General features: G+C 44.5%; 1 protein-coding gene across 1 annotated transcript; it reads left to right on the plus strand.

Annotated features, from left to right (window-relative positions):
- The first annotated feature begins 3,089 nt into the window (after positions 1–3,089).
- LOC123463541 (WAP four-disulfide core domain protein 18-like) lies at positions 3,090–5,392 on the plus strand. The gene is made up of 3 exons (XM_045159547.1): positions 3,090–3,171; positions 3,768–3,910; positions 5,336–5,392. Exons 1-3 carry the CDS (start codon positions 3,090–3,092, stop codon positions 5,390–5,392), a joined length of 282 nt encoding a protein of 93 aa, XP_045015482.1.
- Positions 5,393–20,973: the final 15,581 nt, after the last annotated feature.

Here is a 20,973-nt window from a genome sequence, read left to right on the forward strand (position 1 = left end):
GTGTCCACAGAAGTCACCACCAAGGATATGGAGTCTTTAATAGTCTTTGAAGATGAGTAGCAACTGGTTTCTGGAAGGAGTGTAAAGGAAAGTAAACTCACACAGCTGGACACAGTGGCACAGGCCCAGCACTCGGGAGACTAGGGTCAGAGGATAACCACAAGTTTGAGGCCAGCCTGGCCTACAGAGTAAGTTCTAGATCAGCTTGGACTAACATGAGTCCCTGCTTTCAAAAAACAAAAAAGTACTCAAAAGTCTGGTGAAGCGCATGTCTGCAGACATGACGTAGATAGTCTTAAGTCAAAGGCCGTGAGATGTGGCAGGGCTCCGGAGATGAGAATGTGAAACTGGAGCTCACCGCACAAAGCACTTTGAAGGGAAAAGAAACTCTCGGTGGGGCTGGAGAGATGGCTTAGCGCTTAAGCACTTGCCTGTGAAGCCTAAGGACCCCGGTTCGAGGCTCGGTTCCCCAGGTCCCACGTTAGCCAGATGCACAAGGGGGCGCACGCGTCTGGAGTTCGTTTGCAGAGGCTGGAGGCCCTGGCGCGCCCATTCTCTCTCTCTCCCTCTATCTGTCTTTCTCTCTGTGTCTGTCGCTCTCAAATAAATAAATAAATAAAAATTTAAAAAAAAAAAAAAAGAAACTCTCGGTGTTCACTGTGTCTAATTTAATTAATGTTAAACTTAGACATACATGAAGAAAAATAGGTATGCGCTCCTAATGCTCATGGACTTCTACAGAAATGCAAATACAAAGCAAATAACCTACTAAAAACAAGCAGAACTACATAAACCCAGCAACCAGAATAATGTCTAATATTTCCAAAGACATTTTGTCTGATGTGAAACTTCAGACATGCTTGATAATGAAAAGATTTGCACATTTGCACTTTAATTGGATATTTGTGTGTTTTCTTTTACTTTTCTTTTGTCACCACCATAAGCATTATCTTTATGGATCCCCATTTGCCAAATCAATCAAAGAAAACTCTTCCAAATTTAACATCTAAAATGAAAAAAAAAAAAAACCCTGCCGCTGAAAAGTTATGCATTATATTTTTGCTATTTGCCTTCCACTAGAGAACACTCAAAGTTAGTATTTGTTTTGTCAGATATGTGTAGTATGTCCCCTCATGAAATGAAACAAATACGTAATAGCATAGACTTCTATGATGTTAGTGTGTTTATGCTGTTGAATGTCAGAATCTTCCAGTTCTATCACCCTCTTTGTGAAGTGGAGATCATCAAGACCATGCTCAGATTCAATAATTACTAGACCTCTCAGAATGCAGAAGGGCATCATGTTCAGGTGGTTCATTTTATTCTGACTCAATTCTTCTTATCATTGCATTATACAATCTTCTGGAATAGTTTCCTTGAAGGAACATTGAAATGGCAAGATGAAAAAATATTCCGGGGCTGGAGGGATGGTTTAGAGCTTAAGGTGCTTGCCTGCAAAGCTAAAGGACCCAGGTTCGGTTGCCCAGGACCCACATAAGCCAGATGAACAAAGTAATGTATGTGTCTGGAGTTCATTTGCAGTGTCTCGAGGCCCTGGTGCACCCATTTAAAGTTACAAAAATGCAGGAATCACTCCTCAGTCAGAAGGAAGGGACCAGGGCCCCTGGAGACATGATGCTACACAGCGTATGACCCCAAAACATCTCAAATCCTGAGAAATAACCCTTTGTCCCAATTGGTGTTTGGATTCAGACAAGGTACCTGCTGAGAGAGCTAGGCAGACATTTGGAACTTTCTCCCAGTACCATTGGGGTTTTACCACTATAGCTTTTTCCTGAAGAGTCTGTGATAGTGTTGGTAATAGGGCAAGTCTTCTACTCAATGTCTATGGGACATCTGGTGTGATCCCTTGGCTCACTTCCCTCCTCAGCTCACCTATGCAGCCTTCCCTCTAGGCGCCTGTGAGCACAGAGCAACAGTGGTCAGTGACCAGCAACCATCAGAGTACAGCTGGTCTCTCAATCTTCAAGTGCCCCAGGTTTGGTCTTTGAACATCCATGTCCTCCTGCAGTGGCTTCAATACCTACCAGTGTAGGTAAGAGTGGCCTCAATCTATTCCTATTTAGAAATGTCAGTCCTTTGAGGGGAGGAGGAGCTGGCAAATGACTCCAGAGCATACATTCACCATCTCTCCCAGAAGCATTTCATATCCTTATGACAAGACCTATAGGAAGCCCCCAGGTAGACCATGCCAATCTGCACCTGACATGCCAGCTTCAGCTCCCCCTTTGTCTGTCTGTCTGTCTGTTTGTCTGTCTGTCTGTCTCTCTGTCTCTCTCTCTCTCTCTCTCTCTGATTATGAATCTGTCAGGAGCTATAGAGTAAAAGCCTCTCCATTTCGCCTGGGCCTGCTCATAAGCTGACTCATTACTCAGAAAGCTGGTCCATCCAGCTTTCTGTTAGATACTTCTGGAACGTCGGTCAGCAGACTGCTTACAGAATCTTATCTTTTGCAAAAGGCCAGTTTATGGTCAGGATGTGAAGCCTGGTGCATTCAGGATGTTAAGCCATTGAGGCAAGATTAGATGAACACCTAATTATATCCGCTCTAGGCTTCCTGACAATTTCAAAGCCCTAAATCACAACAGCCACCTTATTCTCCAACTTTTCTTCCCCTATATAACCACTGTATAAAAATTAAAGACTCTGAGGCCTTGACAAACATCTAGCATGGTCTCCTTCTTGTGTCTGTTTGCCTTTTCTCATTCAGGTTAATTTCCCCACGTGTCCTTGCTCAATTACCAGCTGGCCGGGACAAGAATCACACATAGGTCATTCTTGTCCTCGGTCATCACTCATATAAAAGCCAAACTGTGGTAAAACAAGGAACACAGTACTAAAAGCCATACTTGGATTTCTTCACTTTGCCATTTGCATCTGTAATAGCACAACTAGAAAAATCAGGTTGTGAAACAGAACAAAATAATTAGATTACCAGTAGGTGCTCTCCGGAAATGTTATGATTTTTCAAATATTTCCAGGTTGACTGCCTCCTGCCCCACCCACGTGTCTCTGCTGATGCTGAGGGTATAAATTTGCTCTGTGTGTGCCTCACAGCAAACGCCAACATGAGGACAGTCACAGTCGTGGTTCTGGTGGCTTTAATCGCCGTGGGGATGGACATGGCCTGGGCTCTGAGATCTCCCAGAAGTGAGTATGCCATGGGATCCCCGGCTGAGAGCAGAGGGGGGATTGGAGCCCAGTCCGTGGCCTGAGGCTTAGCTGCCGCAGAGACAGGCCCTGCATCCACTGCTTAGATCAGACCCAATTCGGTTGAGCTATGGCAGTGATCATCCCATCGAACGTCCCATTCTTACCAACTCAGTGAGGACTGATGCTGGAGCAGAGCAGGGTGGCTCCCCAGGTCAGGAGATGAGCTCTGAATACGGGACCCCAGGGTTAGTCTCTCTTAATGTGTCGGAGGTAGTGGGGAATGAGAGGAGGCTGGTGGAGGTCAGAGATTTTATAAGGTTTGCAACAATGCAAAGGATGGGGGCAGGGTGACACTGCAGTTTCTGCACTGCTGAGATGCACATGCTTTGGAGTGGGAGAACATCTCCCACCAGTCTCACTGGTGAACAGAGCGCATGCGCTGGTGGCGCGGAAGGAAGCATCTAGGAGCACCGAGGAGGAAATGGAAGCAGGAGGTGTCCTGCATAGGATGAGGTTTTAGACCACCAGCATCAGGGTCACCCTGACTCACTCACTGCAGACTCCACAACCACCACTGTCCATTTCAGGCCAAGAGAAACCTGGAGCCTGTCCTAAGGTGCGCCTGGGAACTGCAGGGATTTGTGTGGAAAGGTGTTCTGGAGATAACTCCTGTCCCAAGAAAATGAAGTGCTGCAGCACTGATTGTGGTCACATCTGCCTGCAGCCTGTCTTCCACGTGAGTAGAAACCAGGGAAGAGCCACCCAAGGGGTGGACAAGTTCCCAGGGGACAGATACTGCCTTTTTCATGGCACTAAGGAGTCTATATGGTTCCAAGGAAAAGGAACTGCATGTGGAGATAGCTCTGTGGGAAAAGGACCCAAGTATGCTTCCAGGCGCCCACATGAAATTCCCAGTATGATGACACACGTGCTTCATCCCAGCTCTAGGGAGGATGAGATGGGGAGCTTTGGGGCTCCCTGACTAGCCAGCTCAGACCAATCAGTAAGCTATACATTCAGCCACAAATGAGGGGGAAGGGGACTGAGGAAGGTACCAGACATTAGCTAAGTGCACACATGGGCTCACACAAGTGTGCCAGCTCACATGAATGGACCCACATACCTATGAACATATACTCCCAACCCAACAGGCACACACCGCACACACACACCACACTCATATGTATATGCCTACTCACTCCCATGTGCACACACCACACACACATACAGACCTGCCCACACAAAGAAAGAAAAGAAATGAGAGTTTCTGTGAGTCAATGGCAGAAGTATGTTTGGTTGCAATATCTAAGACTCTCCCCTCTCCAAAGATAGCCCCATGGCACTCAAGTGAGATTAGTAACACTCACCTTACCTTTCCATGGCCACTATTAACTAAGATTTCTCATTCTTCTTCTCTTTCCCAAACAAAGAGGTTTAGCTCTCCTCAAAAATCAGGTGTTCCTGGTAGGAAGAAAGTTGACCTATTTCATGGGAACCCTTATTTATTTGAATATTTTCTATGTCACAGGTAGGCATGTGTTAGAGTTAAATAAAAATATTAATCTGAGTAGGCAAAAGACCTGTGTCACAACCTTAAGTTTTTAAACAATTTCCAGTAAGTTCTAAAAGCAAAATTGGCCGGTTGTGTGGGTGCATGGCAGAAGGAAATTGCTGAACAGGCAGAGGCAGGAGGATAAAGAGGTCAGCCCGGGCTATACATTTAGCTGGATGTGGTGGCACATGCCTTTAATCCCAGCAATTGGGAGGCAGAGGTAGGAGGATCACCGTGAGTTTGAGGCAGTCTGAGACTATAAAGCAACTTCCAGGTCATCCTGGGATAGAGTGAGACCCTACCTCAAGAAAACAAACAGACAAAAAAAGTGAAATTGGCTTTGCCTCTGGGAAGGGAGGAACATGTCACAGTACCATGTGCAGATCTAAGGGTAAGTAAGCCTGACACACAAGTCAAGCCAGTTCAGAGGGCAGGAAAATGTGAATGCGCTCAGAAGATGAGAAAGTAGTTGTGCTGGCTAGATGTCTCGGAGGCTCGGGGTGTGGGAGGGAGAAGAAAGAGCAACGAGGCGCCTGCCATGGGCTTTGAGTGCTCAATAGCTGGAGGCTGCTCAGCAGAGAAAACGTCATGATCAAATTTGTATTGTAGGAGACCAGCACTGACAGCCCTGTGGCAGATGGGGTGGATGATGACAACCAGGCCTGATGACCAGCCCCAGACTTCTTCTGCAGGCATGACTCCTCTGCTTATATACCCCTCGCTCTGGAATGACAGCCCTTGAAGACGAAGGTCTCTCGTGGGTGACTGCTCTCTAAAGTGCTTGTGTCCAAATAAACTCTATCTGTGGCATTATTCTCGTGGACTGTTCTTCCATTAACCTTCCACACTAACACCCTACAGACAGGCCCATAAACACCAAGCATCCAGGATCCCAGCAGGTCAGAGACCAGGTCCTCCTGCCTCACTCCTTCCTCCTGTCAGGTTTCTGTCTTTGACGTATTACCTGGGACATTCTGTGGGCATCATTTTGTTCAATGAAACAAGATTAAATGAGAGGGCCTCTCACATCAAGGTATACAGCTGAGTTCACCAGGTCAGGACTCAGGAGGAGCAGCAAGAGGTACAGGATGCCACAGTCTAAAGATGCCTAACTCCAGGAGAGTGACCTCTGTGGTGTGGGGACTTTAAGCGGTACCAATGTGCAGCAGCAGTTCCCACCTGGATTAGGAGGGAGGATTCACTGGAGCTCTACCTGTAGAAACTTTGTCCCAGCCCTATTCTTCAAGCTCTGCACTGACATCTAGAAATTAGCACCACCTTGCCTCTGGATTGTCAGCTACGTGGGGTCCAAGTGAGGTCCAAGCATGATTGCCCAAGGGTCAGTATTGAGAGGTTTGTGGAGGATCAGGGGCGGAAATGTGAACCCTGACTTCTCAGAGAAACTGACCAGGAAACAATTGGCGTGTATGCCCTTTTCCCAACCCAGTGATAGAGTCTCTCCCACAGTTGATGTCCAACGTGTTGTTCTATCTGTTTCCCTAGGTCTGCTTTTTGAGGAATGCTCTTAAATATGCCTCTTTCCTTTATGCCAGTTTCAATTCTCTCAAGTCTCAATTTCTCTCAAGTCACCTTTCTCAAGACTTATCAACTTCTATGATTGTTAATACGTGGCTTGGAGGAAGAGCTAAAAATCTCACTCATCACTTTGGCTTCCCAGTGATATTTTGATGGGAACGGGCTCCACAGAACAGAGGGACATTATCATCTGAGCTCATCCATTCATTCCCAGCTTGCCAATCACTTTACAGTCAGAAGGTGACACTGTGTCTCAGGAAGACTTTCTTGGCTTGTATCAACCAGGAATCAACCATAGAAAGAAACAGTAAGTTATACTTAAGAACATATAGGCAGAACGGATGCAATAGTGGCACATCTGTCATGGTAGGAACCAGCTGCCCTCTAATTGCACTGGATGCCTTCTCCATGGTACAGAATACATCTCTGATACTGTAAACTTAAAGCAGGGGCAGCCATGAGCCCTAGGCATGTAACTACTGCTGCTGTTTGGCTAACTGTATATACTATGCTCATAAAATTTTCCAGTAAGCACTTCTCTTAATGTTCACATTATATTATAATAATTATATAATATATTATTATATTATATTAATGCTACTCTCATTTGGTAGAGAATCTTCTTCCAGATGGCAGTGACCTTGGGATGACTCAGAAGGCATCATGGTGCTAGAAAGAAGTGACAGGAGTGCTCAGCACTGCAATATCTCTATCACAGCTTCCAAAGCTCGGGGTCTATTGTGGAAGAGGTGGTGGAAAGAATGTTAAGAGCCATAGGAAGGGTTGGACTCCTTACAACATGCTCCCCCAGACACAAAGTGGCCTGGATATCCATGATCTCACAGTGGCTGACACTACCTACATAAGACCATCCTAATGGTAGGAAAAGATCATGACATCAAAACATAAAAGAGGCTGATTGAGAGGAGGAGGAGATATGATGGAGAATGGAGTTTCAAAGAGAAAAGTAGGGTGAGGAGGGATATTACTATGGGATATTTTTATTATCATGGAAGTTGTTATTAAAAAAACTAAAATGAAAAAAAAGAAATTATAAGCAGGAGAGAGGGCTTAATGTTTAAATTACTTACCTGAAAATCCTAAGGACCCAGGTTCACTCCTGCAGGTCCCTCATAAGCCAGATGAACATGGTGGCGCATGCATCTCGAATTCATTTACAATGGCTTGAGCCCTTGGCATGCCCATTCTCTCTCTCTTCCCCTCTGTCTGTCTCTAATAATTAAATAAGAAAAAGAAGAAAGTTAGACCAGGTGTAGTGGCACACACCTTTAATTCCAGCACCTGGGAAGTAGAGGTAGGAGGCCACCCTGAGACTATATACTGAATTGCAGGTCAGCCTGCGATGGAGTGATACGCTACCTCAGAAAACAAAACAAAAGAGAGGTGGAGGCGGGAAGAGTGCTGGGCTCTGCTCCAGCAGGTGGGTAGTGCTGAGGAGGGACCAGGCCAGCTGGTTCCTCCCAAGGGATTGAGGAGAGAGATGAGTGTCTGATGACTCCAAACCTCTCCTAGTCACAGAAGAAAAACCACACTGAGATGGGAGTCTTGTGGAAGCAGGAATGGCTTAGCAGTTAAGGCATTTGCCTGCAAAGCCAAAGGACCAAGGTTCGATTCCCCAGGACCCACGATAGCCAGATGCACAAGGTGCTGCATATGTCTGGAGTTCAGTTGCAGTGGCTTGAGGCCATGGTGCACCCATTTAAAGTTACAAAAACCCAGGAATGACTCCACAGCCTGAAGGAGGGACCAGGGCCCCTGGAGACATGATGCTACACAGCATGTGACCCCAAACACCCTCTCAAATCCTGAGAAATAACCCTTTGTCCCAACTGGTGTTTGGATTCAGACAAGGTATCTGCTGAGAGAGCTAGGCTGACATTTGGAACTTTCTCCCAGTACCATTGGGGTTTTACCACTATAGCTTTTTCCTGAAGAGTCTGTGAATGTGTTGGTAATACGGCAAGACTTCTACTCGATGTCTATGGGACATCTGGTATGTTCCTGTAGCTCACTTCCCTCCTCAGCTCACCTATTCAGCCTTCCCTCTAGTTGCCTATGAGCACAGAGCAGCAGTGGTCAGTGACCAGCAACCATCAGAGTAGAGCTGATCTCTCGACCTTCAAGTGCCCCAGGTTTGACTTTGAGCATACATGTCCTCCAACAGTGGCTTCACTGCCTACCTGTATAGGTAAGAGTGGCCTCGATTCTGTTCCTGTTTAGGGATGTCAGTCCTTTGGGGGACGAGAAGCTGGCCAATGGCTCCAGAGCATACATTCACCATCTCTCCCAGAAGCATTTCACATCCTTACATAATTAGTCCTCTAGGAAGCCCCCAGGTAGACCATGCCAGTCTGTACCTGCCATGCCAGCTTCAGCTCTCCCTTCGTCTCTCTCTTTCGCTTTCCCTCTCATTTTAAGAATCACACCTAGGTCATTCTTTTCTTTGGTCACCACATATATAAAAGCCAAACTGTGATGAAACATGGAACACAGTACTGAAAGCCAGCCTTGGATTTCTTCAGTTTGCCACTTGCATCTTTGATAACATAATTGCAAAGAAACCAGTTGTGAAATAGAACAAAGGAATTAGATTACCAGTAAGTGCTCTCTGGAAATTTTATGATTTTTAAAATATTTCCAGATTGACTATCTCCTGCCCCATCCACGTGTCTCTGTTGACACTGAGGGTATAAATTTGCTCTGTGTGTGCCTCACAGCAAACGCCAACATGCGGACAGTCACAGTCATGGTTCTGGTGGCTTTAATCACCGTAGCAAAGCTAAAGGACCCAGGCTAATTCTTCAGGACCCATGTAAGCCAGATGCACAAGGTGGTACATGTGTCTGGAGTTCCTTTGCAGTGGCTGAAGGCCCTGGTGCACCCATTTGTTTGCTCTCTATCTGTTGCAGTCAGGTTTGCATTGCTGGCAGAAATCACCTGACCAAGAGTAGCTTGTGGGAGGAAGAAACAGACTCAAGGGGAAGCTCCATCATGGCAGAGCCTATCAATGGCATGAGCAGAGGGTGGAACTCCCCACTCCTGGCCAATACCAGGTGAACAAAAGCAACAGGAGAGCATACCAAACACTGGCAAGGGGACACTGGCTATAACACCCATAATCCTGCTCCCCAAAATATGCTGCCTCCAGGAGATATTAGTTTCCAAATCTCCATCAGCTGGGAACCTAGCATTCAGAAATTCAGAACACCTAATTTTATGGGGGATACCTGAATCAAGCCACCATATTCCACCCCTGGCCCCCATAAACTTATAACCATCCATGATGTAACATGCAATGCATTCGGTCCAACTTTAGAAGTCCCATATTTTTTATCTATCCTAATGATGTTCAAACATCCCCATAGTCCAAGATCTTTTAACTGAGCCCTAACACTAAAAAAATCTCCCCACAACCCATAATGGCACAGAATAAGCACTCATGCTGCAAAAGATGGCATTGGGCATAACAAAGAAATATTCAACTGATACAAGATTTAAACAGGGCAAACATCAAACTCTGTAGCTCCAAATCCAACAACTCTAGTCAGTGACAAGTCTCCAAGTCCAATAATTCTAACCAACAACACGACTCTGGAGTTCCAGTTACACCCCTCCAGCTAGACTACTCATGGTTCTGGAAAACTTCATCCAAGACTAGCACCTTTCCTTAGCAGTCATCTTGTGGTCCTGGCATCACAGCTCCATCATGTATCCATGTAGTCATCTAGCAAACCTGAACAAGAAGAAGTTTCAGCCCAAAGATATCTTTTTTCCTGTGCCATATCCCTCTGCTCACACAGTCAATTTCTATGCAATGCAACCCTGCACAAGTTCTCAGGACATGGGCATAACAGCAAGCCTCTCACACAAACTGCTTCTATCCCAGTCCAGGCAAAGCTCTTTCTCACCCTCATAAACCAAACCCCACAGTCCACAGTTCTTACTGCATTCATGTCTTTCAATTCTGACCATAACAGTCCATCAGCTGTACTTACAGCACTGCAAGGCATCTCTTAGGCCAAGGTTTCAAATCCTTCCACATCCCCCTTGAAAATCAGCTCCAAAAGACCAAAGCCACACAGTCAGGTGTCTAGCAGCAACCCCACTACCGGTATCAACATTTCTGTTACAGTCAAGTTTGCATTGCTGGCAGAAATCACCTGACCAAGAGGAGCTTATGGGGAAAAAAAGGGGGGGTTATTTTGGCTTACAGACTCAATGGGAAACTCCATTACAGCAGGGGCAAATGATGGCATAAGCCAAGGGTAGACATCACCCCCTGGCCAACATAAGGTGAACAAAAGAAACAGGAGAGTGTGCCCAACACTGGCAAGAGGAAACTGGCTATAACATCCATAAGCCTGCTCCCAACAATAGACTGCCTCCAGGAGGCATTAGTTCCCAAATCTCCAACAGATGGGAACCTTGCATTCATAATACCTTAGTTTATGGGAGACACCTGAATCAAACCATCACACTATCTGTCTATCTACCTCTCTTTCTCTCTCTCTCTCTCTCTCAAATAAATAAATGTTTAAAAACAAGAATGAAAAAATATTCTATGCTATGTGGAACTCATCATGTACATTAACCTGCATTTAAAAATATTCTTCAGGGCTGGAGAGATGGCTTAGCGGTTAAGCACTTGCCTGTGAAGCCTAAGGACCCCGGTTCGAGGCTGGTTCCCCAGGTCCTACGTTAGCCAGATGCACAAGGGGGCACACGTGTCTGGAGTTCATTTGCAGAGGTTGGAGGCCCTTGCATACCCATTCTCTCTCTCTCCCTCTATCTGTCTTTCTCTCTGTGTCTGTCGTTCTCAAATAAATAAATAAATAATATTTTTAAAAAATATTCTTCAGAGCAGGGCGTGGTGGCACATGCCTTTAATCCCAACACTCGGGAGGCAGAGGTAGGAGGATTGCCATGAGTTCAAGGCCACCCTGAGATGACAGAGCTAATTCCAGGTCAGCCTGGACCAGAGTGAGACCCTACCTTGAAAAACCAAAATCCATACATACATGTGTGTGTGTGTGTGTGTGTGTGTGTGTGTGTGTGTATTCTTCAGGGGTAGAGAGATGGCTTAGTATTTAAGGTGCTTGCCTGCTAAGCCTAAGAACTCATGTTCAAATCTCCAGGTCCCATGTGTGCCAGACACAGTGAGGAAACATGCAATGTCACCCGTGCACACAAGGAGGTGCACTTGTTTAGAGATTGTTCATGGTGGCTGAAGGCCCTGTTGTGTACATTCTCTCTGTCTCTCTGCCTCTCTCTCTCTCAAAAAGAAAATAATTTTCATATGGTTTCTCTTTCTACATGTATTTCCCTGATTAATTTTACAACAAAATATTAGTCCCTTCTAACTTTGATGCCGTATTATGGTTAATTGTCAGAGCATATACCTTTTGCATATGCTGCCTGCTTAAAGCTTTACTTCTACCATATTTGACATTTAAAGGGCTAACTAGTTCCTTTTGATACCACCACCCTCACTTTGGTTGGCTGAGCTCCAGCTCTAGTAGATTCCAGAGTTCTTGGGTGATAACCTGTCTAATCATTTTCCTGAGATTGCTCCAGAACAGATTCTGAGAACTCTCTGGTCTGCTGGGTGTTGGTGGTTTGTCCCCTGAACACCCACTCATATTTTGTAGTCAGGGGGGATACTTTGCCTCTAGTTTTATGTCTATTTGTTTTGAATTCTGTAACTTTAATTATTCCGTTTTTACTGGGGAAATGTTAGAAGATTCAAAATTATACACTACATAACTCATACCCCCTTCCCAGACTTTGAATTTATTATAACAACTGCCAATTTCTACCTTTGTGAAATGTCTATTTAATCCTTTTGCCCATTTTCCTGTTAGATCGTCTGTATTTCTCCTAGTGTTTTGTAAGGGATTACAGATATGAGCAGCTTGTAGCGTACATAGCATTGTAAACACTGTCACCTAACACAGCTTTCTTTTTCACTCTCTTAATTGTGTCATTGAAAATGAGAAAAAAAATCCCAGCACACAGGAGGCAGAGGTAGTAGGATTGCCATGAGTTCAAGGCCACCCCGAGACTACATAGTAAGTTCCAGGTCAGCCTGGGCTACCTTGAAAAAAAAGAAAAATAAAATGAGGGGGAAAAAAAACCCTCTGATTTTAGTGAAGTAATTTATCTATTATTACAGACAATATGTTTTGGTAATATTTAAGGACCATGAAACTTTTTACTACAGTATTTTCCAATTTTTTGAAAAAATATTTTATTTATTTATTTGAAAGTTAGAGACATAGAAAGACAATGAGCACACAAAGACCTCCTGACATTGCAAACAAACCCCAGATGCATGCACAATGTTGTGCATTTGGCGTTATGTGGGTACTGGGGACTGGTTTTTCAAGGTAGGGTCTCACTCTAGCTCTGGCTGACCTGGAATTCACTATGTAGTTTCAGGGTGGCCTTGAACTCATGGCGATCCTCCTACCTCTGCCTCCAGAGTGCTGAGATTAAGGGTGTGCATCACTACACGCGGCTAGGCTGGTGGTACATGCCTTGCTAGGCTTTTCAAGCAAACACCTAAAATTGTGAGTCATCCCTTAGCCCCTCGGTTTTTATCCTTCACACTTAGATCCATCATCTACTTAGAACAGATGTTTTTTGGCTGATATGAGGTAGGAGTCAAGTTTCCTTTTTGTTTGTGTGAATGCTTCAATTAACCAAGCTAACTTTATGGAAAAGACCATTCTTTCCTCATTTGTTTGAGCTGCTTTTGCTCCTTTGTCATAAATTAGGAGACTTTGTTTTATCCACACTGGCCAATTTGCTACCTTGCACCTCTTGACTGTGACACTATTAGCCTTTAAGAGGGAAGCTTAAATCCCATAACTTGGTCTAGGTTTGTCTTGACTATTATTGCCTGTTGAAATATTTGTGTAAGTTTCAGAATCTGCTTATCAATTTTTATTAAAAATCTTTGAGTAACATCACATTAAATTTTGTCATTTGATTTAGGGTAAAATAATATCTTTATACTAATTAATCTTCTAATCCATGAGCATGGTATATCCTTCCATTCTTTTCAAGCTATTTTGATTTTTTTCTTAGTAATTTTTTAAAAATACATTTATTTATTTGAGAGAGAGAGAGAGAGAGAAAATGAACACTCCAGGGCCTCCAGCCACTGCAAATGAACTCCACATGCATGTGCCCTTTTGTGCATCTGGCTTATGTGGGTCCTGGAGAGTCAAACCAGGGTTCCTTGGCTTTGCAGGCAAATGCCTTAACCACTAAGCCATCTCTCCAGCCCTTTCTTAGTAATTTTATACAATTGCCTATGCATAATTTGCTTGATTTGTTCCTAGATAATTTGTGAGTTTCAATGATAGTATAAACCATGCTTTCTTCCAAGCCAAACAACACAGCAAAGCATTTTGAGCTCTTGTCCTCTTCTTAAAATAACTTTTTGAAAAATTTATTTGAGAACAAGAGATTAAGAAGCCAATAGAGACATAAAGAAAGAGGGAAAGAATAGGTGCACCAAGGTCTTCAGCTGCTGCAAACAAACTTCAGATGCATGTACCAACTTGTACATCTGGTTTATGTTGGTCCCAGGGAATTGAACCTGGGTCTCTTGGCTTCCCAGGCAAATGCCTTAACCACTAAACCATCTCTCCAGCCCTAAACCATACTTTCTAATAAGACACAAAAGCTTTTAGCTGAGTCTCTTTCTGCTTGCCAGGCACCTGATACACCAATGTGGAGAACACTGGAGAGAGAGGAAATGGAACACAAGGAAGACTGGGGCCAATCTGTTCCCCTGGTCAGCATCTCTCATCCACAGCCATCCCACACTATACCTGTTAGTGTTTGATCAGTGCTTTCTCTAGCATTCCGCTACCAAAAGATTTCCATAAACTAAATGCTTCTATGCACTCTTTATTGCTTCCTCAGGAAATATTACTTGGAGTGTTTGTGCCTCATAGAATGTGTAGGTTTCTTATTTTCTGAAAATATTTTTATTAGCCAGGCATGGTGGCACATGCCTTTAATCCCAGCACTACGGAGGCAGAAGTAAGAAGATCACAGTGAGTTTGAGGTCACCCTGAACCTACACAGTGAATTCCAGGTCAGCCTGGGCAAGAGTGGGAACCTAGATCAAAAAAAACAATATATGTAATTTATTTATTTGCAAGGGGAGAGAAAGAGAGAATGGGTGTGCCAGGCCTCTAGCCACAGCAAGTGAACCTCAGATGCAATGCACCACTTTGTTCATCTGGCTAACATAGGGACATAGGAATTGAACCCAGGTGGGTGGTTAGGCTTTGCAGGCAAGTGCCTTAACCATGGAGCAATCTCTCCAGCCCAATGTGTAGGTTTTTAAAGCCCAAAATAGTTTGACAAGCACATTTATAAGGTTGTATGGCTAAATTTTATTTATTGACAGCTTTTATATATGTATGGAATGCATTTTTTAAAATTTTTTTTTGTTCATTTTTTATTTATTTATTTGAGAGTGACAGACACAGGGAGAAAGACAGATAGAGGGAGAGAGACAGAATGGGCGTGCCAGGGCTTCCAGCCACTGCAAATGAACTCCAGACACGTGCGCCCCCTCGTGCATCTGGCTAACGTGGGTCCTGGGGAGTTGAGCCTCGAACCGGGGTCCTTAGGCTTCACAGGCAAGCGCTTAACCGCTAAGCCATCTCTCCAGCCCTGGAATGCATTTTGACAACAACCCCCACTACAGCCTTCTCCTCTCCCCCTCCTCATCTTCCTTCTCACTGAATCTTTTCCTCCTCCTGAAATGTCCCTCATCTACTTTGAGGACTTCTTCTTTGTGTGTGTGAGTGACCCACTGAGTTTTAAAAAGGCTTCTCACATAAGCACATGTGAGGGCCATTCACCAGAGCATGCGCAACTTACCAGTATATACAACAGAGGGAAAAATGCCCCTCACTTCTATCAACCATCGTCTGTCGGAGAGGGATAGAAGCTCTATGCTTTCCTTTACCACCCATGGCAGAATGTTGAGAGGCAGGTCTTGAGGGGAAACAGAAAAAAAGTTCTCTCCCACATAGAGTAAGATCTCTCTCTGGGCAAGAAGACTCTGGAGAGGGGCTTGTGCATGTGAGAAACAAACAGAAAAGCATCTGTAGCAGACAGCCTCACATTGCTGGAATGAACTTCTAAACCAGCCATGGTTATGGAGGAAGGGATGTTTATTGAAGCTTATAGATCCAGGGAAGCTTCATAATGGCAGGAGAAGCTGGCCTACTTTTGTAAGTCCAAGCAGAGAGAAAGAAGAGCCACAAGCCGACACCCCAAAACCACACCACACAGCACACATAACTCTAAGCAAAGCTCAGGCACTTTATATATCCTTAGACTGGAATTCCAAGTCCACCTCCACACCTAAGGCTGGAACCTAGGATCCACCCACAGTGACACCTCCTCCAGCCAGGTGGCTGCAGAGCTAAATTGCAAATTTTAATAAAATCCTGAATATATTGGGGCCAACCATGGAAACCACCACAACACCCAAAACAAATCATAAAGCAACTAGGTGAGAAGAAACCCTGCCTTGTCCCAGCCATGCTGGGAGGAGAAGGAGAGTCTGAGAAGATGCCACTCCCACAGAGAGGGGTTAGGGGGCCAAGAGGGCTCACACACGAGGCTTGGGCCCACTTACATGGATCAAACATTCAGTTAGGTTGAGCCTCATCCTCTGGCTCAGGTGTAAGAAAGGGGCCTGAGTGGTTGGTGGGCTGACTCAGGAAGGGCGAGCCCACAGTTAGTAAGCCCCAGAAATGTTGAGAAAGAAGCTGCCAGCCCCTGCTGTACTTGATACTCATGGCCTTCTTGGATGAGGCAGGCTCAGGTGTCAGACCAGACCACGTTGCATCTTTGTTTCCCAGGGCCAGTCCCTAGCTAACTAGCTATCACACAACAAGCTGACTTGCCCCTAGCCTGTATATGAGGCAGCTTGAGCACTTGCTGTCTCCATTATGATGAAGTTCCCCTTTAAAACTGTAAGCTTGGAATAAACCCTTTCCTCCTATAAGCTGGCCAGTCGTGTTGTCCCAACAATGAGAAGGTAAATATAACAACAGAAAAAATTGTAGTGAGAAGTGGGGTCGTTGTTGCCCTAACTCTGACCATAGGTTTTTCGTCTTTTGGACTGTGTTTGCCAGAGGAATATATGAGGGTTTGGAACTTTGCACTGGAGAATCCATGCAGCGTGGGAAGCAGAGCTTGATGGGCACTTCTGGTGAGAGTTTGAAAATCCTAAATGCAAAGAGAACTGTGGGCAGTGAAAGGTTGGCTTAACGAGGTTTCAGAGGCCTACTGGTGGAAAGGCTGACTGTGTTTTGCCCATGCCCTGAGAATTTGAGCAGACTTAAATTTAAAAGTAATGGCTCAGGGTCCATTGCAGAAGAGGAGGTGGAAAGAATGTAAGAGCCAAAGGAAGGGTATCCCTCCTCACAATGCAACTGTCCAGATGGAAATTGGCTCAATATCCATGATTTTGCAGTTCCTAGTAATATCTTCACAAGACCCTCATAGGAGAAAAATATGATAACATCAAAGTAAAAGACAGACTAATGGAGAGAAGGGGGAGGGGATAGGGTGGAGAGCAGAGTTGTGAAGGGGAAAATGAGGGAGGAGAGGGAAACATAATGGTTTGTCTTCTGTAAGTATAGAAGTTGCCAGTAAAAAAATTAAATTAAAAAAGTAATGGGCTGGTGTGGTTAGCAGACGTGTGAACAGAAAAATATGAAAAATACAAAGTTGACACAGAACACAATGTGAGCAACTTTAAAGTTACAGGCATAGACACTGATGTCAGGCCACTTAAACTGCAATTGCTAAGGAGATTACCACCGTTAGGAGATAAGATGGTGAGCCGGGCATAGTGGTACATGCTTTTAGTGACGGCACTCAGGAGGCAGAGGTAGGAGGATTGCTGAGTTGGAGGCCATCTTGAGACTACATAGTGAGTTCCAGGTCAGTCTGGGCTGGAGTGAGACCCTACCTTGAAAAACAAACAAAAAAAAAAAAAAAAAAAAAAGAAAGAAAGAAAAGGAAAGGAAAGGAAAGGGGAAAAAATGCTATAAGTAAGATGCTCTGAGGGTGAAATTTAACCTGTAAGAATGCAATTTATTTTAAATTTATTATTATTGTTGTTTGTGAGAGAGAGAGAGACAGGGAGTGTGTGTGTCCTAGGTCTTTTTGAATACATTATTTCAACTTGAAGACGGTGTTTATGATGCAGCTATTCAATTCATAGATGGGGAAACAGAAATGAACCAAATGCTTTTTCTGTTGTATACTTTGCTGTGAAGCCTCTCTACCCACTTCTTGAGGTCTCTTAATATACATAGCAAATGTGGACAATAGGAGGACATTGGCAGTAAATGTCAGCTCAAAAGAAGAAAATGTTGAACTAATTAAATTTAAGGTTATTTATTTATGCAATAGAAAGAGAGAGGAGCAGATAGAGAATGGGCACACCAGGCTCTCTAGCCACTCCAAACGAACTCCAGATGCATGCTTTGGCATCTGGCTTTACATGGGTACTAGGAAATCAAACCTGGGTCATTAGGTTTGCAGGCAAGAACCTTCACCACTAAGCCATCTCTCCAGCTCCTAGAGCTTATTTTTAAAATTATTTTAGGGGTGGCGAGATGACTTAGCGGTTGTGATGGTTAAGTTTTGTGCCAACTTGTTTGGTTTAGGAATCCACAGACATTACCCATAACTGCATGTTTGAGGTTGCTTCCAGTGAGGATTAACTAAAGGGGGAATCCTTCCCCCAGGTTGAGCCCTTCCCCCAGAGTGGGCAGCCCCTCTTGGAGGTGGGGGGTTTTATCTAAGGAAGCTCTCAGGGAGGGAAAATATTCCCTCCTCCCACCTGGCTACTCACTGCTTTCCAGCATGGACTGAAGAGCAGCGTGGACTGAAGAGCAGCGTGGGCTGAAGACCAGGGTGGGCTGAAGACCAGTGTGGGCTGAAGAGCAGCGTGGACTGAAGAGCAGCGTGGACTGAAGACCAGCGTGGACTGAAGAGCAGCGTGGACTGAAGAGCAGCGTGGACTGAAGACCAGCGTGGACTGAAGACCAGGGTGGACTGAAGAGCAGCGTGGACTGAAGACCAGCGTGGACTGAAGACCAGCGTGGACTGAAGACCAGGGTGGACTGAAGAGCAGCGTGGACTGAAGAGCAGCGTGGACTGAAGAGCAGCGTGGACTGAAGAGCAGCGTGGGCTGAAGAGCAGCAGCTCTCCAGGACACCTCCAGGCCTTCAGTGCCGGGATGGGACCGCTGAGGCATCCAGCCTTGGGGACTGAACAGCTACTGGGGTTCCTTGACTCTCAGGCTTGTAATCTGCTGTTGTTGGACTGTCATAAACTAATCCAATGAATTCCCTTTTAACACAATTCATTTTATTGGTTCTGTTCCCCTAGAGCATCCTGACTAATACAGCGATTAAGGGACTTGCCAGCAAAGCCAAAAGACCCAGGTTTGATTCCACAGTACCCGTGTAAGCCAGCTGTAAGGTGGGCTTGCATCTAGATTTGTTAGCAGTGGCTAGAGGCCCTGGCATGCCCATTCTCTCTCTTTGTGTCTCTCACTCTGCCTTTTTCTCTCAAATAAATAATAAAATTAAAAAAAAACTATTTTAAAAATAGCAAAGCAGGGCAAAACAAAACAAAGATTCATAAATCTATAAAACCAACACAAGCTCAGAAAATTCCAACCAATAGCATGATCTGAAATTTATAGTGGCAGTGCCAGGTGGAAACTGGTCACAACTACTTAGTTAATTGTTTATAGAGCCTCCTGAAATGAACTAAATCTCAAGTGTTCACGTTAAACTACACATTGGCAAACACCTATTAACAGCAGGCAGAGGGCAGGAGCTTGGTCCAAATCAATGGCTTTTCCCAAATTTTACTTAGCAGCACACAACCAAGTCTTCCAATTTGCCCAGGAAATTGGTCTTAACTCCTTCAAAGGAAGTGGAGCCTGGTGCTTAGATAGGTGCCAAGGTAGGCATGGTGGTAGGCCCCCTTGCGCCCTCTGCTGGCTACTACGGCTGCTTCCTGCAGATCTTTTCCACTTATGATTAGAGGTAATGGCCAGAGCAGATCCAGTGGGAATAGCTGTAACTCTCACTGTTTTGTATTTAATCTTCACAGGTAGGAGAATCACAGAGAGTTTGAGGCCACCCTGAGACAACATAGTGAATTTCAGGTCAGTTAGGGCTACAGCAAGATCCTACCTCAAAAGAAAAAAATTTTTAACAAAAGAGTACCTATTTGACAGGATCTCGTGACAGCTAGATGAGATCATAGATGTGAAATATTTACCTAGAAATGGGACAATAAGAAGTTCCTGGAAACTGGTAGGAAATATGTGGGAGGGTGGAGCTAGAGCTACCTTGTCTCTGCACCCTCCCATCAAGAGAGAGAGCGTCACATTCTCCACATAAACCAGATACACAAGGTGGCACATGCGTCTGGAGTTTGTCTGCAGTGGTTGGAGGCCCTGGTGCACCCATTATCTCTATCTCTGTGTGTCTCTAATAAAGAAATAAAATCAAAAACTTAAAAAGAGTGTGATCAATATCAAATGGAGTCCCAGATATATTCATCAAAGAATCACATTTGGTATAATAACTTGTTACTTTTAAAAAACATTTTATTTTGATTTATTTATTTGTTTATTAGAGAGAGAAAAAAATTGGGTGCATCAGGGCCTCTAGCCATGGCAAACAAACTCCAAATGCATGCACCACCATGTGCATCTGGCATACATGGGTTCTGGGGAATTGAATGTAGGTCCTTGAGCTTCACAGGCAAGCGCCTTAACAGCTAAGCCACAGCTTGTCATTTTGTTTTGCTGGTAGGACAAGTCTTCATTGACTAGTTTTCTCAGACCTTCAAAATAAGTTGACATTATAATTATAAACAAATGCATGCACCTATGTGCACACATGCACACTTATTTTCAATCTGTTTTACTCCCTAAGTTTTCACTACTGACTATTTAAGTTTTTCAAACTTCTTATTATTATTTACACCAGGAGTCAGTGAACTTTTTCAATCAATGGAGGAAGTAAGGTTATCAAGCTGTGTAGGCCATAAGGTTTTTGACAACCGCTCTTGGGGATGAGGGCTGAGGAGAGAGGGGCATAGCTGATTCATAAATGAATGACATGAGGCCAGTGTTCCCATAAACTCTTCCCTCCTCCTTGTTAACTAGAATGGCTTCTCCCTTTCCATGCAAAGGCAGCTCAATCATCCTGCATCCTCTCAAGACTCAGCGAAATCTTGTTCTCCTAATGTTTTGAAAACTCTTTTTTTTTCCTTAACAAAGGTTACTGCTATCTAATTCAACTAAATTGGATGTGAAACTCACTACAGAGTCTTGGTCCATGAAGCAGGGGCTGCCAAGGATTGAACAAGTGGGGAAGCCACTAGCTAGCTAGAATCAGGGAAGGATGACATCCCAGAATCTTATCTCCATGACGTCATGTGCATCACGAACATGTTACCAAACCAGGTCGGCTTTGCTTGCCATCATGTGCCCAACACTGAAATGACAAGCAATGAAGTGTGGAAAGCAGATCTCACTTTCGTACACACTGGGATGTTTGTGGGCTTAGGAGCAGGGACAGATGTAATCACATCACCAAGTTACCATC

The sequence above is a fragment of the Jaculus jaculus genome, chromosome 9 (genome assembly GCF_020740685.1).
Source record: "Jaculus jaculus isolate mJacJac1 chromosome 9, mJacJac1.mat.Y.cur, whole genome shotgun sequence".
Lineage (NCBI taxonomy): Eukaryota > Metazoa > Chordata > Mammalia > Rodentia > Dipodidae > Jaculus > Jaculus jaculus.